The sequence below is a fragment of the Phaenicophaeus curvirostris genome, chromosome 2 (assembly GCF_032191515.1).
Source record: "Phaenicophaeus curvirostris isolate KB17595 chromosome 2, BPBGC_Pcur_1.0, whole genome shotgun sequence".
NCBI lineage: Eukaryota > Metazoa > Chordata > Aves > Cuculiformes > Cuculidae > Phaenicophaeus > Phaenicophaeus curvirostris.
Window position 1 is genome coordinate 39128619 of NC_091393.1, and position 17068 is coordinate 39145686.

General features: G+C 39.0%; 1 protein-coding gene across 1 annotated transcript in view; it reads left to right on the forward strand.

Moving 5' to 3' along the window:
• Positions 1 to 830: 830 nt before the first annotated feature.
• NT5DC1 (5'-nucleotidase domain containing 1) overlaps positions 831 to 17068 on the forward strand; it is a 141515-nt gene continuing 125277 nt past the window's right edge. The window contains exons 1-6 of the mRNA XM_069851748.1: positions 831 to 980; positions 2939 to 3030; positions 4500 to 4571; positions 6077 to 6183; positions 7530 to 7609; positions 11230 to 11311. Coding sequence (XP_069707849.1) covers positions 888 to 980; positions 2939 to 3030; positions 4500 to 4571; positions 6077 to 6183; positions 7530 to 7609; positions 11230 to 11311 — 526 coding nt within the window. The 5' untranslated portion in view covers positions 831 to 887. The remainder of the gene's footprint in view (positions 981 to 2938; positions 3031 to 4499; positions 4572 to 6076; positions 6184 to 7529; positions 7610 to 11229; positions 11312 to 17068) is intronic.

A 17068-nucleotide genomic window follows, 5' to 3' on the forward strand; every position in this document is an offset into this window, starting at 1 on the left:
CTAAAGCTGTCAAGAAATTAAAAGGTAGTTATGTTACCTACAGGGTTCTGGGAGGTTTAACCTCCGTCTATGTACATACAGCGCTGCTTGTGCCCCACAGGGACACTGGTAACGCAGTACCCGTAGCGTTTCTGTTTAGGTAAGAAGATTCTCTCTCGCGCGGTGTGGCACTGACTGGCTGCCCTCACATGAACCAAGGCTCACTTCTTTTTTAGAATCATAGAATGGTTTGGGTTGGAAAGGATCTTAAAGATCATCCAGTTCCAAGCCCCTGCGATGGGCAGGGACACCTCCCACCAGCCCAGGCTGCCCACGGCCCCATCCAACCTGCCCTCGAACACCTCCAGGGATGGGGCAGCCACAGCTTCCCTGGGCAACCTGTGCCAGGGCCTCACCACCCTCATAGTGAAGCAATTCTTCCTTATGTCTAGTTTAAGTCTGCCCCTCTCCAGTTTATACCCGTTGCCTTTTCCCCCCACCCCGCAACGTGCTCCCCATTCTCAGCACAGCACCCCCTGACGAGCAGCATTTGCCAGGAACGCCCTCGACGAGCAGCTCCGAGGGCCGGACCCACGCACGGAAACTCCCCCGCACGGGCGGCCTCGGCGGAAACGCGTTGTTGTTAAACCCGAGCGCTTCAACGCGCCTCCGGGCGCTGCCCAGCTCCGGTTTCCCGAGCCTCCCTTTCCCTGCCGGGGGCTCGGCCGCCAAGCTTTCCCCACCCCCGGAGCTGCGGGACCCGCTCCCGCAGGTGCGAGCGGCCCCGGCGGGGCGGGGGGAGAGCGGCCTTCGCCCCGCCCCGCTGCCAAGCCCCGCCCGCTGTGCCCTTCCTCCCCTTCCTCCTCCTCCTCCGCCGCCCGCCTCCCCGCGGTGGCGGCGGCTCGGCGATGCAGCGCGACTTCTGCCTGGGTGACTGCGACGTGATGGGCTTCGACCTGGACCACACGCTGTGCCGGTATCACCTCCCGCAGAGCGCACGGGTGAGCGCGGCGCCGCCGGAGGGAGAGCGGCGGGAGCGGGACCCCGGGCTCCCCGCTCGGCTGCCCGCGGGGAAACCCCGAAAGACAAGAGGAACCATGTTCAAGGCAGAGGAGACGTCTCCTCTGCCTTGAATATGGTGCTTCCCGAGGGCTTTCCCGCATCCCCCCCGTCCGCCGGGTCCAGGGATGCTGCGAGCGGAGTCCGCAACGCTCTGGGCAGGCAACCTTGGCAAACTTTGAGGCGTTTAGAGTAAAACGCCGTGGTTAAGGGTCCTCAGCATCTCTGATCGGCGTCCTTGGTCTGGTGGGAGGTGTCCCTGCCCGCCACGGGGGGGTTGGAACTAGATGATCCTTGACATCCCTTCCAACCCAAACTGTTCTGTGATTCTGTGCCTTAACCTTGTTGTCCCTTGCGGAAAGGAGCTGCTGTCATGTGCACATGTGCAGTGCCTTCCCGCCCTTGGCGCGTCTCCTTTTTTTTTTTTTTTTAAACTCCCTGATAGTGTTTCGCTGTCTCATCCATCTTCATGGGTATCAGGATTTTGCTGCAGACCTATTTTGTGTTACCGATGCTTATAGTGTCCCTCTCCCCCCTCTTTTTTTGCCTCTATTCACCTACTGTACATTTTGTGCTGCCTGGGACTCTCACGTTAATTGCAAGGTACTTAAGAATTTGCTATAGAAATTAATGTTTATGAGATGTCCCGTTTATAAATTGGTGTGGTTCGGTGTCTCCTGTTTTGAAAAGTTACGTTGCTTCCTTCAGCTGTGAGTGACTTTCTGTAGAGTGGCATCCTTTTTACCAAGGAGGGCTCAATAGTAGAAAGTTTTAAAATACCTGTGCTCTTCTTATGTTCCCACTGGGAACTATACAACTCTAGACTTACCTTCCATACTCTTATGCCACACGCATCACGTCTTGCACAAGCGCTTTCTTCCTGGTAAGAATTTTGTGTGTTGGAGGCAGATGTTAGGCTATTGTTAACTTAAAAAAAAAACAAACCCACCAAACAGAAAAAAAGAAAATACACTTCCTAACCTTACTTCACTTGTCATCTTCTCACAGCACAGAGACGGACTGAAACCTGCCCATTGCATGCCTCCTTATCTATTGGAAATCAAAATGCCTTGAATATGCTGACAAGCAGAGTTCAAGATGCAATTAGTTCTTGCTTTTTCAATGTTGGCCTTCATATTAGTCTTTCTTAGGCATTATTCATATTCATTTCAAGAGCAGCTTTTGTTATCAAGAAAAAAAGGCCAGGGAGTAGCTTTTAATGGAAGAACCATGAGAAAAAGGTAGCAATTGTTATCGTTGTATGGCCTTTAAGGACTAGAGCGCATCTAAGCAGACAATCTCATACAACTTTACCTGCATGTTACATTGATAAATTGCTGACTGTTGTACCAGACTTTAACAGTGTTCTTTCTAAACATACAAATACTAACAAATATAAATACTTAGTACTTGTATATTTCCTTCAAAATATTTTTCTTCAGATGCTTTTGAAGTATTGTTTGGAAGCTGCATGTTGAGGTCTTGGTAACTGACATTTAAAATTAAAAAGGAAAAAACCTAGCCAAAATAATAATTATTATTAAAAAAAGAAGTCTGGGGAAGGGTAAGGTAGTAACTAGTCTGAAGTATTTACCATCTTGTTTTTCCGGCAATCTTGAAGCACAGGGTCAATAAGGTAGAATGCTGTAAACTTGGTTATACTGGACACATTGCACCAGACCTGTTGTGTGAGCATCTTGAGCCATTTTCCACCTAATGACAGAAAATAGTCTCAGGCACTGTTTCCAAGTAGTGGAGGTTGTGGGACAGGGCTCATAGTTTCCTGGGTTGATTTTCCTTAGGAGGCATTAACGCTTACATTTTGCCACTTTCTGGGGAAACAATATCTTTGGTCTCAATCAATGCAATTAATGCAATATTTTATTTTTTTTATTTGTAGCTAATATATGATAGTTTTGCCCAGTATCTGGTAACAGAGAAGGGTTATGATGAAGACTTGCTGACTCTAGCTCCGGACTACTTAGACTTCTGGTGAGTATGTTGAAAGTCACAGAAACTTTCTTCAGAACTTCCTTTATGCTGTAACTTTTACAAAGCTTGGTAAACAGGTTTTCTTAATAAGCAGTTGTGTTATGATTGTTAAGCCCAATAGATAAATCCAAAATTACAGTTTTAAATATGTGGTTGAACAACTATTTGTCATGAAATACTTCTAATGTGGTATTTTGAGGGAGCTGAGTATCCAGACTTGCTTTGTGCTTCTAGCTGTCTAAACACTTTTATTTACTCTTATTTTATATGTCTCCTTTGTCTTCTGCCTTCAATTCTACTGATAAATCTAGTAACCATCAGAATTTAGTGGCTTTTTTTTCCACAGACATGTTTATGTGAGGCATAATAATCTCAACAGTCTTCTGAGGAACCGAGGAAGAGTGACATACGAGGAGGTAGACTTCACATCAGACACAAAGCTGTGATGCGAAAAGATTAAAAGATTAAATGCAAGTTGCTGCTCTGAGTCTCAGTGGTCTCGAGGGAGGAGCTTGAACATAAATCTTTGACCTTCCAACTTTATTAACCAGGCCAGGAGTGTTTGGGCTTGAAGGCCAGGTTATCACTAATTTTTTAGAATAGATTTCTCATATTTTGAGGACTCTGAAGTATGAAATCCTTGTTAAGATCTAGATACCTTGGCCTTGGTCCTTTACTGGAGCTAGGAATCCATTGACATGGACTTGCAAGCCTACAGTGCTGGTAGCCATGTGTCATTTGTGAAAGGCTGAGTTCTGCTTGCTGCCTTTGTGACATATCATCTTTCCTCTCGGTACCTTGTAACAGAGGATGAAGGTGGCATTACTTTTATAGTCTTGTTTATTCATTATTCTAGCCACTGAACTCTGAATTAATTTTTCAAACAGCCTAAGCGAGTGTAGATTGGATTTACCAGGAGAGTTAGGAACTCTTGTTGCATTGCTGTCCTATGCTGCCAACTCTTAACCTTGTTAGCACTGGCTAGCATGGCAGTGCTTCTGCCTCACGTGCTCCTTAGATATTCAGTTGCCTGATTTAGAACCATGTTCTACCCCTCTCTCATTTAATAATTTATCAGTCTAGTAATAATAAGTAGGGGAGTTGCCACCAAGAAAAAATATATTTAATAGAAGTCGCTTAAATATCACGTTTCTTAGTTGTATATGTTTGGACCTTAATCCTCCAACCTTGTCTATATGAACAATCGCTGAACTCACTGAACAATGGAACAGGATTTATTTTGTGGGAATTTGCTATGTAAGTGAAACCCAGTCCTCATTGCAGTAATATGTATTTGCATATATAAAGCATTGTTAAAACATGGAAGTATCTGAAGGGTTCTGATTTTGCTACTTTTGTGTAGCATCGTTGTATAGCTTCTATAGCTGGATTTCACTATTCTGATATATAACAAGGCATTCCTCTGAAAGCATTAATTGTTTGTTTCTTCCTTAAAAAAATATTTTTAGCTGTAAAGGCTTGGTATTGGACATTGAAGAAGGAAATTTCCTGAAACTTGCAGAAGATGGAACAGTTTTAAGGTAATATTGACAGTAAATTTGTATTGTTAAACAAACACCAAAATTTTATCATCTTTCTGAAAGCCATCTCAGTTTTGTTAAATATTTGAAGTACTAATTTCAACATGCATACGTTTATTAGATGTAAAAATTTAAATACTCTGTAGTAATGTGGCGCTTGGTTTCTCTTAGTGTTACATAGCAGTCTTTGTAGTATTTCCATGTTAGCTGCTAGTAAAGAATATCTCATTTTTAATAAATATCTAAGACTCTGAGGGCATACTAATTGTGAAAATAAATTCACTTTTTCAGTAGGTACCAAGGTATTCTTTGTCCAGTTCTGCTAAGATCATGGGTAAGGTCTTTCTTTGAATTGTGAGTAACATGAGTCAGAGTCAATGCTAATGACTAATGCTAATGATGCCAGCAGCATTATCTTTCTACCATACACATTCAACGTTCTGCAGGCTTACAACATATAATTTAAACAGCTTGAGGTAAATGAAATACAGAAATCAACATATTCACTTTCAAAATTCTGTTTTTCTTCTCATCAGCTGTATTTTGCCTTCAGTTATCATTTTAGTACATCCCTAGTTTCACTCCTTTTTTTTTTAATATAGAAGACTGCTATTTTGAATCACAAATCTGAAAGGTACATATATATGAAATACGTCAATCTCAGTCTCATTTTCCCCTTATTTTTTTCCCAAAATGAAAATCTGTTTAATTTAGTACTCAAGATAGACTCTTACTTTTTTTTTCATAGCATGTGGGAGAAGGAGCTTGAGTATGCTAGGGAAAATCAGATCTCATCGAAAAAAGGGAAAAATATCTGTGAGTCTCTGCAGCGTATCTCAAAATTCATTTAGTACCATGAATTTTGCAGTATTAAATGCAGAAGTCAAGACTGGAGGATATACCACAGTAAAAGGAAGAGTGATACAGGATTAATTCTTCTGGCATGGCCTGTGTTTGCTTCAGAAATGGAATCTCTGCATTCATTTGGGGCATGATTTGGTGGTCAAGCTAGTTGGTTTTTAATTCCTAAAAAGGCTTGTGCGTGCTTCTGTGTTACACAGCTGCTCACAGGGCTCAAACTAGCACTTTTCCATAGTTTTGCCCTGCATTCTGTGAATGTTACCACGCTTCAGAATGATGTATAGGCTTTCTGCACTCTGTTTTATTGTGCAGTGTATATTGATAGTTCAAGTATAGCGAGTGTCCTCACACAATTGAGAACATTCGAGCAGTACAGAGTGATTGTGTTAGCAGGTGAGGCACAGTAGCCATGCCCCGAGCCAGCCAAGCCTCTGTGTAGCAGAGCTTTTGTCGAGGACTGTAATGTATATGATAAAAGCTTAGGCACTGGGAAACTTCTGAGTTACAAAGAGAGTTACTTCTGATCAACATGCATCCGCCTCAGTATTCAGTCGCAATATGTAACTGTGCTCAAGGAATAGTTTGGCTATTTTCAACCTTTTTATTTTTCTTTTTTTTTTTAATATAAATAACGCATCAAACAGGGCAAGCCATGGTACAAAGAGCATGACATCTGAAGAGATCCTGGAGACATATGGAAGGAGGGAGTGGAAGCATTTTAATACAGTCAGTGGAATGGTTTCCCGCTCAGGTAGCTATATCTTAGCATGTCCTCTTCTTTAAAATTGCTCTGGCCCCTTCAGTGTCTGATACTGTTAGTTCTTACCACATATATTTAAAAATACTTGAACTGAGAATTACTGGAATAGGTAAATGTTTTAAGGGAACAGTTGTTTTTTTGTTTTCAATTTCTAATGCTAGAGCTCAATTTAAATTTAGGTCACCAGTGATGAGACAAGTGAACTGACATAGGCATGTTTTGGTTGTAGAGATGGCCACAATGTTCCTTGATGAAGTAGTCTGCGATTATCACCCTATTTCATTTAGGATATATTGGGTAAATCTTAATTTTTTTTTTAACTGTTGACTCTTTACCATCTCTACTTTTACTGGAGGCCTAGCTACAGGTGCAAAGAGCAGAAGCGGGTCTGGAAACAGAACTTATTCTCCTGCAACTGAAGTTTCTTGTTTTTAAGACAGGAGTCACTTTGAAGACGCTCTGGCTAGGTTTACATTCTTGCTCTGTGCTTCCTCTCTGTTTTACTTTGATCCTGATAATTTTGAGTAACACACATAAAGTACTCAGTTAAGTTACGTTGTGCTGTGCAATGGGGATATTTTCCTTGAGGTTTTGCTGACATAAATTTGTGATGCTTATAATAAACTGCAGGTAGGTAATCTTTTTCAAGAGGATGGAAGAGAAACATTTCTTTTGGTCATACAGCAGATGGGCCTTTCTTATTCATTGAAAAGTGCACTTGGTCTCTTTTGTGAATGTTAATCCCTATTTTGCTGACTTGTGCTTTAGTATACCTAAGAGACAGCACAGACAAGATGAATACAAAAAAAAAAAATCACTGTTTACATCATTTCACTCCCAGGAAAGAGTGTCTGGGGGGACATTTGCACCCTCCTGATTTAGTTATGTTTTGGGGGCTCACATAATAAAGCACTTACTGCAGCATGTGTGTGCAAAGGGCAAGCCTATGTGTCAAAATATTTCTGAAACAACTTCTCAAACCCTTTCTCGGTGTTTCCACTGCTAGGGAAACACATGTCTTGGAAGAGTTGGATGATACTGTCCCAACTCTTAAAACTCATGGTTCTCCCCCATCTTTTCCACCTTACCTTTTAGAACCTTAAAATGTATTTTTAAAATCTCACTGCTTTGATATAGACAAACAACTTCCAGTTACCAGTTATGAGAATAAAAAGTTGGAATAAAGGCTAACAAACGCTGGGAAGCAGATAACGCTTATTACCAGTAAAATCCAAATAGGAGCTTATATTGTTATACAAATGTATTTTTTAATTTGTGATTGAAGCATACAATACAGACTAAGAAATTAGTAGCAATTTTTTATTATTTTTTTCCAGCTAAATACTATTTGTACGATAATTATTTTGACCTGCCAGGAGCTCTCTTGTGTGCAAGGGTTGTGGACAGCTTAGATCAGGTAAGAAATGGATTGTTTGAAACTAAGTACTGCGTTAACTTTCTCTTCCCTCACCACACTTCTCGCACGCATTTTTAAATTGAAAAGCATCAAGGTCATTCAGCTTTTTGCTTTTCTGGAGTTTTTCGTATCTGACTTAGTGTATTAAAGTTGACACCAAAGATAATTGTGAGCTACACAGCATGTTCAAAATAAATGTTTTTCCACCAGAGGGCACAAATTACTAGGGTACGAACAGAAATGCACCGTTCTCTCAAGTTTACTCTGTGATATGCAGAATATAGTTCTTAAAATCTCCTTCAATTATACTTAATGATACTTGAATTAAATCTAATGTAAATATTCTGAATAATACAATCTGCTAATTTGCATGGTGTTAATGAGTTGAAAGCTTAATTCCATCCTTTTCTAAACTTGTTTTTGTCTTAAATGTATTGATCTGTATAGGCAGATGTAAATACACCTCTAGAATACTATCCCATTTTTTTCTTTGCTAAAAAATATGTTGAATTATCTAGACAGAAAATACAATTGCTTGAAACTTTTTCAGTGCTTTTTAGACATATAAAACATCCTAAATCCTACCTTTTGAAGTTTGATGCTAATTGACTTGGTTGTATTAACTAAGGCTTGAATCTTTAACTTTTGTGGAGTTGGAGGCAGGAGAGAGTTCTACTCATACAGTAAATATGTTGGAGTCAAAAAAGTATCAATGTAGTCTTCTGTCTAAAGGCACCAAAGTGCCGCAGCACTGAAAATTGTCAATACTAAACTTTGTATGCGGAATGAAATTCGCAGCTGTGTGATTGGATATCGTGCATCCCTTTGGGTATCAGCTTACTTGATGCTTTAGCCTCCACTCCAGCATAGCATACTGACTAGATTGCTGCTTAAGCCCAAGTGCTGCATGAAGATTTAGCTAAAGCTAGCTTATCAGGAAGCACTGAGGACAGGTGCATTGTAAGACTCTTAATTTTGTGCCTGATTAACCTCCTTCCTTTAAGCTGTTCACTGTTTAGAACGCTGTCTCAGACGTAGCACCTGTTACTTTATTTTATATTTAATATACACTCAGCACAAATCACCTGCTTGTTGGGAGAGAAAGCGTGTCATAGCATGTGTGTAATAAGCTTACACATTCGGTTACTAGTTCACAAGCTGGAATGTCAACTGTGGATCAGTGCTGTCTTCAGTCAGAGAGAATTAAACCAAAGCCATGTCTCCAGTGGGCAAGTAAACGTGGGTCATGCACCCTCTTTATCAGCTAGCAGTTCTTGAATATTTTACTGGATGTTGACCCACTTTCAGCAGAGAGAGCTGCAGTGATTCCCTGGAAGGCTGGTATCAACCAAGTGAGAAGGATACAAGGCAGGAGGTGGTTAGGCCTCTCCAGCGCTCATGCCTGCAAAATGCCATGTCCTAGGCGTTAGAAACAATCACATATTCTTCTGCATTTGTAAAAGGAAGTAGAAGTTTCCTGTTTAGTAAGGACTATTTTCTTACCACTTCCAGACAACATTTTAGGATCAGGAAAGCTTTCTACTGGAAAAAGATGGGAGAACTGCTAGGTTTGGATTCAGAATGGGTTTAGACATGAGCTGGATGCTGGGCTGCTCTGCACTGTTATAAAGGAATCTGCTTTTCCTGTGTCCAGAGCCAGAAATCTTACGTATTTTCAGCCAAAGCTGAAGAGCTTCTTGGTGTTTTGGATCTTTGCCTTGAAAAGCTAGACAAAATACTGCTTTGTCTGATAGGTCAGCTAAAAAAGTCGTGCTTGCTAATCACACCAAAGTCATGGTGGACTGCATGGGCATGCAAACAGTTTTCTCTGTGCTTTTTGGGAATCAGTTTGTTTTCTTGTAAGATTCATAAGTAGTGGCTGTAGATTTGCAAGAAATTAGTTTGGCAGGTATTTTAGTCTTCTCTGAGGTCAAATGTTTTGAAGGAGGGGTACTGACTTTTAAACTACTATCCTTCTGTCTTCCAAACAACACTCTCATGAAGTATTGGCTCATGACACAGTTTTTTAAAAGAAACAAACAAACAAAACCAAAACCCCAAACTAAGGAGCATATCAGCCACGTGGAGTGCGAGGGCAGTGGACAGTTGAATCCATCTGTCTCAAGGTTAGCGCTAGTGTAGGCTAGTGCTATCACCACTAGGCAGATCTCTCCAGCATCTTCTGTGTACAACTTTTAGTAATGACATTGGTTAGAACCTAGCTGATGTGAAACCTTTTCTCTTTATTAGTTCTTTTATGTATTTCTGTGGCAGTTTACTGTGGGAATGGATTAAAAAAAAAAAGAATTGAAAACTTCAGCATTGTGTCTTTCCTGCTTTTAACCTGTAGAGCTCATGGATGATAAGCAGATTACTGTAGTCCTTATCAGTCATGCACAAAAGGCCTTGTTTGTGCAACTTGTTGGTTGTGAAATTAAAGGCAAACCATTCCTCTGGAAGCCGCTGTGGTAGATAAGGCCTGAAATAGTAGTTTACTTCAGCACATCTAAACTAAGTGGTTTTGGTTGTCAAAGTTAAGGGTTTGTTTGGGATTTTGTCAGTTTCTGAGTGTTTCCCTCTCTAGAAAATGCTTTATGCTTACAAAATGGGTCATTATTCAGGTGTCAGCGTGGTGGTCAGAACAGCAAGGGTGGCAATGCCTTGAAATCTCTTAAACATTTGCCTTGAGTGGCAACACAACAAAGATAATTTCCTTGGTATACAAACTACAGTTACTTCGCTGCTGCTGGATTACCTTATAACTCTGAGCACCTCTTACAGGCTCCATAGCTAGTCTTCTGCTCTGTAATACTGGTTGGCTGCATAATTGCTCTGTTTAATTTAGCAGCCTTAAAATTTGTGGAGTTTGAGAGTGCTGTGGGGCTCAACTGGTTGAGAAGCTTTTCCTGTCCCTTAGTGAGATGCTGAAAGGGTGGTTGAGGTCAGCTGGAGCTCTTCTGTGCCTGAGCAGCTTTCCAGGAATGGCAAGAGACTGTTCACAAGCACAGATTGCCTTCCCCTGTCCTTCTGCCAGAGCTGGGGTTTGGCAGACTTCAAAGTACAATGCAATGCAATGCTTCTCAGCCCAGCTCTGGATCAATATTTTATATGGTGTTTGGGATGGAGTTGTTGACTTAAGAGTGTTACCTCTAAATTACAGTGAAAGGTTTTGACGCTTCTCAAGGTGGAAGGTGATACAAGTGCCAGGCTGTAGATAATGTCAATCTCCTAATTAAGTACATTATCTGCAGCATTAAGCACTTCTTTTTCCCAGATGTCAGTGGGATGGCTCATTCAGAAAGTTACTGTTCTGTCTAATGCTCCCCGTTGCTTACAGGGAGCTTACAATGTTCCTTACAAATATGAATCTTTTTCTCCTTTCCCCTTCTTCTCCCACCCCTACAATAAGCTTCTGAAGTGGAGCAATAATTTGTATGCAGTTCCCCAAAGCTAAACTGGGTACTGCTGAATGCTGATGTCCTGAATCGTGCTGTCTAGAACTGTTTTATTCCAGATACTTTTGCATCATTTCCAAATAATGGCATTCCTGTCACTGTTTTAATATGAAAGCTCAAAATACCTGGTACTTGATATAACTAGGTTTCTTTTGACACTTACAGCATGATGCTCAGAAAAAATATGACTTCTGGAAGGACATGGTGGCTGCTATCCAGCATAATTATAAAATAACAGCTTTTAAAGGTAAGTGGGTTCGCTGAAACTTACTGTAATAGCTGAAAATATTACATGTGCTTGCCAGAGCAAATACATTTGCAAGTGTGCTGTAAGTCACTCAACACAGCTTTTACTTCCCAGACTTACAAATAGTTGTATAGTAAACATTTATCATGGAACAGAGTATCTTTATCATTGCTGTGTCATTTAGCTGAAACTGTTTTGCTGTCTTAAATAACACTTGTGATGTGCTACCTCACTGAATTTAAAGGAAAAATGGTACCATGATTGGTACGGTAATGTAGACATCCTTGATCCTGTTCTTTATGTTCTTTCAATAATAAATAAAACCAGAAATGCATTGGAAAAAAAAATTAAAGCACTTACTAATATCTGATAATTTTCTTTAGCACTCTAGTTTTGAATAGAATGCCTCATGTAGTATTGACACAATAGTAAGAATATTGTTGTTCTGCTATAAACTTATTAAAAACTAGAGATTTTTTTTTTAATAATAGCCTTCCTCTACGCAAAGCCAACCTTATAAATAAGAGTTTGAAAACATCTTGGATACCCTTCAGCTAGAAATTATTTTCTTTCTTTCACAGACTTAACTTCTGAGTTTCTATTAGATACTTAAAATAATAAGTTGATAATAAATGCAAACCATCTTGCGTGTGTACACAGTTGAAATTATTCTCTGCTATGTTTTTTTGTAAAAACATTATATGCAGCTCAGTTCAGAATTCTGCATTGTTTTGCAGGGAGTATTTTCCAATAGAATTATCTCTGTTTATGCAACATTCGTTAGGCACGGGTGTAGTTTGGACCCTCTTTAAAACCTACCTTTTTTTTCCACCAGAGCTGTACTACTTGCTCTATTCCTTTCAAATGTAGTTGACAGAATTGTCTTAGACATGTTCCAAACAAAAATAGAAGTTGATGTTAGGATGCGTGTTGTAAAAACCAGCAAGATTTTCCTAAAATGTTTTGGAGTTTGTGATACTGTGTTTCCACGCAGAGCTTAGATTGGTAGTTAAGAATTCCTTTAGAAACTCATTCATACATGAAATAAATGTAGTCTTTGTTTTCTGCTGATATTAAATCAATCCTAATCAATTGTAACTACATTTTTGGCATTTTTGTTAATTCATTTTTAAATCATGAAAGCTTTCTGTTTTAAAAGATGTGGAACATGCAGCATTTGACAAGAATAATTTTTAAAGTGTTTTTTGGAAATTAATTAGGTCAAACAAAAGTTAAGGTTTGGTCTTTGAACTCATAAATAATCGCTTGGTTTCATTTATATATAAGTATCTGCTTATGCCTATATATGTACCTTTATGCATATACCTACCTATCAGGTACCTGTTTGTGTACGTAAGCAAGGGAACTGCATGCGAAAAGATCTGTGATATAACTGAACCGTTTGTAACTCCTGTCTGAGTTGGTACCTATTTTAATACACCTCATAATCTGTTATAGAAGTCATGAGGCACATATACAACAGTGTTGAAAGTATAAGGAAACATTGGTAGGCCTGAGTTGTTTTGGATAAAACTCTAAAATCAGGAGTGAAACAATGCAGACTGTATACACTACTTACGTATTTTAATACATGAAAGTGTTATGCTCTGTCATGCATCACTTTGATAGGCTACATAGTTGTTTTATTTCCCTTTTATAACATGTTCCAGTAGATGAAGCACTGAACAGGGAGTCAGAAGACCCAGAGACAATTTCTTCCTATATCGCTTACCTGTGATATTTGCATGGAATATCTCTTTTTGCTTCAGGCCCCTCTGTGAAATGAGAATAGTGGTACTAGTGTTTCGACACAAGTTTCTGCCAGAGTTTTGTTTGTTTGTTTGTTTTTATTTCAGTTGCAAGCTTCACATAACTTCCTGAGGAAACTCCTAAACCTAGCTCCAGCCCAGTGTAAGGAAGCCCCACTGTCTTTCTTAGCCCAGAGCTTGACCTGAACACCACAGCCTCTTGGCTCAACGCCATACCCTTGATGCCTTGTAGAGGGTTTCAGAGAAAATCTGTGATCGTTCATGGTTAGTCAAAATAAAATTTCAAAAGCAAACATTAAGTGGCCAGTTGAGGAGACGCAAAGTTCCCAAGTCAAAATGCGATCTTAGTAGTGCCAGTGTCAGTGACAGAGCAGAACGACTGACCATTTTATTTTTTGAAATCCGTCAAGTGTTTGCAGTTCGCTTTGGTTTATTGTCAGTATGCCCTTGTTTCTCTGTGTCCCTTCTCTATTTTCACATGATTTCTTTGATCATAATCAGGTGTCTGGTGGATTTTGCTTTTCATTGTCTTAGCTATGGTAATTGCCTTAGATAATTGCCCTATGATTTTTTTGGATGACTCTTTCAGATAGGCATGCTTGTCCTCACTCGGTTTAATAAAGGGTATTAACCACTCTTTTACTTGTAAAGAAGAGAAGAACTGATGCTTTCAGAGGGAAAATAACAGGGTTCAAAGAGAGTCTTGTGTTATTCAGACCTTCCTATGTGAAGAATAACTAAAAAAATTTGGGACAGTCTATTAAACAATACTATCATGTCAAATAGCAAAGAACAGTGATATTTGTATTTGCAAAATGGTAATTTCTTACCTAATGATACCTGCAAGAATGGCCTCTGTAATTGATATCCAAGTTGAGCATTAAATTACTTGAGAATCCTTTTTGTAAATCTTTAACTTATTAGTGGAATACGTTTCAAGTTTTAAGTTTATTAACATTACTTTGTATGTGTTTTATATAGCGTATGTTCTATAGACATGAGTAACAAGCATTTTTAAAGAAAACAGGATATGGCAATGTATTTTACACCACAGAACTATGCAGACAGAGGTCTACAAAACATGTGGAAACAAAGTCTGATCTTCAGAGGAGTAAGAAAGGCTTACAATACTATATAATTATTTCCTTGTAAAAAGACTTTAGTTTTAGTGATCTTTTGACAGAAAAATCAATAGTTTTTGTAGGAGGAAGTTGTCTAATATAACTTTTTAAACCAGAATTTTGTAAAATTTTCTCCTCCAAAAGGCTCCTTTCTCTCTCTTGCATGAGTGTCTTTCCCAATTTTCCTGACGCTTCTGAAAATCACAGCATCTGTGGTTATATAGTGAAAATTGTATATTTGTAACTTTTTCAAGCAGTTCAAAAGGTTGCACTTCATTTCGGAAGTAAAAAGATCATGGTTGGTATGCATCAAAGACTTCATAAACTGCTCATAAAAAGACATTATGGGATCTGCTGTCAGGTTTCAGGGGTGCACCTGAGAAAGTTGTCACTGACCATCTTCTACAGAAAGCAAGATTATGAGAGAAAGAAAGTGCTAGACTTAAAACCTGTTTTTTTAATAACTTGCTTTTTTGTCTTTATTTTAATGTGATTGATCAGTATTCCGAAGTGGCATGCTGCTATGTGGGAACTGTTAATTTGGGGAGGAAAACCTTGGATCTTTCCAAACTGTGCCATCATCTTCTCAAAAATGTGCACACATACACACCCTCCCCACATAGAGAGAGGTTTTTGATCACAAGTTTATATTACCCTGTTTTCTTGCAGAAGGTGCTAATCCATATGTCTGTGATGTGTGTTATATCTCTCATATGCAACTTCAGATGTAACAAACAAAAAGTGAAGATGCTTTCCTGGCCAGAAAAAAAAAAAAGAAGAATCTTCCAAAAATTTTGTAAAACACTAAAAATTCCTAATGTTGATGTAGTCCATGATGAAAGATCTTTATTTGCCTTAACTGTGAAAACTGTGACTAAGATAGAAGCAGGTACACTTGTTACACTTCACTGCTAGGCTTCTCAGCTAAATATAGAAGAGACTGGGTGCTTTGTGTGTTTGACCACTTGCAGTTTCAAAAAATTCAGTACTTCTTTGGAAGTGAGTTTTGTAGTATTACAGGCTCTTATCTTTTCATTTTAATCTTATATTGGATTTTCTTTGCTCTAATGTATGTGATCCAGAAGTGAAGTGGTTTCTGGCTTAGGTAGGTTACTGAATTCATGTGGAGAAAATATTAAAAAACAAATTTAAAAATCTTACATATTTTCTCAAGATTCCCTCTGAATTGAGAATCAAAAGCTAAAATCAAGGTATAAGCTGTGGTTGTGCCGTAATTTGGTGTGTAATGTCTAGTTTTTCAGTGTTGAGTTGCTTCCTTAATGACTTAAAGTCTTAACAGTTATGAAAAGCCTTCAAAAATGATGGGCATGAGGTACTAAACTGTAGACTTATTTGAAGTCCTGTGGGCTTATTCAAGGAACAAAGACATTAAAGGATAAAGACTGATTTAAAGTAGATGGACAATAAGAATTAGTGAACTGTGTTTTTAAGAATACTGTCTGGGCCTGGTTTCTTGTGCAGAGACTAGTTAATTGGAATCACAGGACAGCAGTGTACTGCTGTACCAAGCATATTCCACAATTTTAGACATGTTCTTTGGCATATATTTCACATGTGAAGTGATCAGCCAGAAACTTTACTACTACCGAGCAGTAGCAGCTCCAGTACTGAGTCCCTCTGTTTTCTGAAATAGAAGTGCTGGATTGTTTGAATGTATGAGCAGCACTGCATGCTGTCTTTAAATACTGGCTAGTGCTGTTGGACTAATTCAAGAAAACACAAGAAAACATTTTTAGTGCAAAAAAGAAAATTTTTAGGGTATCTATAATTAATACTTGGCCTAAAACAGGAAGGTAGCAAAGTGGGGGTGAAAAATTCAGACTCAAGTGTCTTGTTTTATATTTGCTTGAAAGAAATGTGTTGCAGGATTGCTACTTACAAATTGTGGCGCTGTCCGCTGTATTATATCCCTACAAACATTTGTGTGCAGTGTTTATAATAGTAGTACCAGCTTGCTTGCTTAGGTCTACTTGGCTGCTAATGTAAGTAGATGTCATGTTACACTCTCCACTTAAGCATGTATTGTTTTACCAAAGTATAGCCTAAACCACAGTCTTCCTTATCCAGCAGTACTTAATAAGGCGAGAAAAAACAATTCTGCAAAGTTCCTTTCTTAGTAGTTCTTTACAGTTTCCAAAACATTATGTGGTTTTGCTAATGATGGATCAGCCTTAAGTTGTTGTTGCTTTTTGTTATTAATCCCAACGTATCAAGTACTTAGGAAATTGCTGATTCCAAAGGTAGGCAACAAGATTCAGGTTCTGCTTTCATGAGGAAATGGTTGTATCATAAGACTTTTAAACATACTTTTAGTGCAAGTGATTAAAAACTTGTGTTTAAAAATGAAGCTAAAAATAATAGTTAAAGAGTTCATAGGTTTTGATGTATGTGATACTTTTAAGACACGTGAATGGTAACTTATTGTAAGAAACAGGTAATCAAACTATTATGTTTTCTTAATACACAAGCAGTAATTTTACTAAGCTAGCTTACTTAGTACCATTAACTTTTCATAGTGTCCGAACAGATTAATGTAATGTGTAATACTTGTGAGACTTGAGTGTACATAGGTATGGTAAATGTGATTTTGTCTACTGACTTATTACTGCCATCTGATAAATTTTCCAGGTAAGTGAAAAATATTCCCCAGACAACTGTGTTTTGAAGGAATGAACTGTTCAGGCAAAATCAGTGCATAGATTGTCTCCAATTTTGGGGTGGTAAAGCTGTTCTGATTTTCTGAGTGCCTGCACACTTCTGAAGATACATTCTTAGTGTCTGGATTTGGTGATAGTTGTTTTGCAGTAGTCTGAATATTGTAGCTTCACAGAATGATAGGAGCTTAA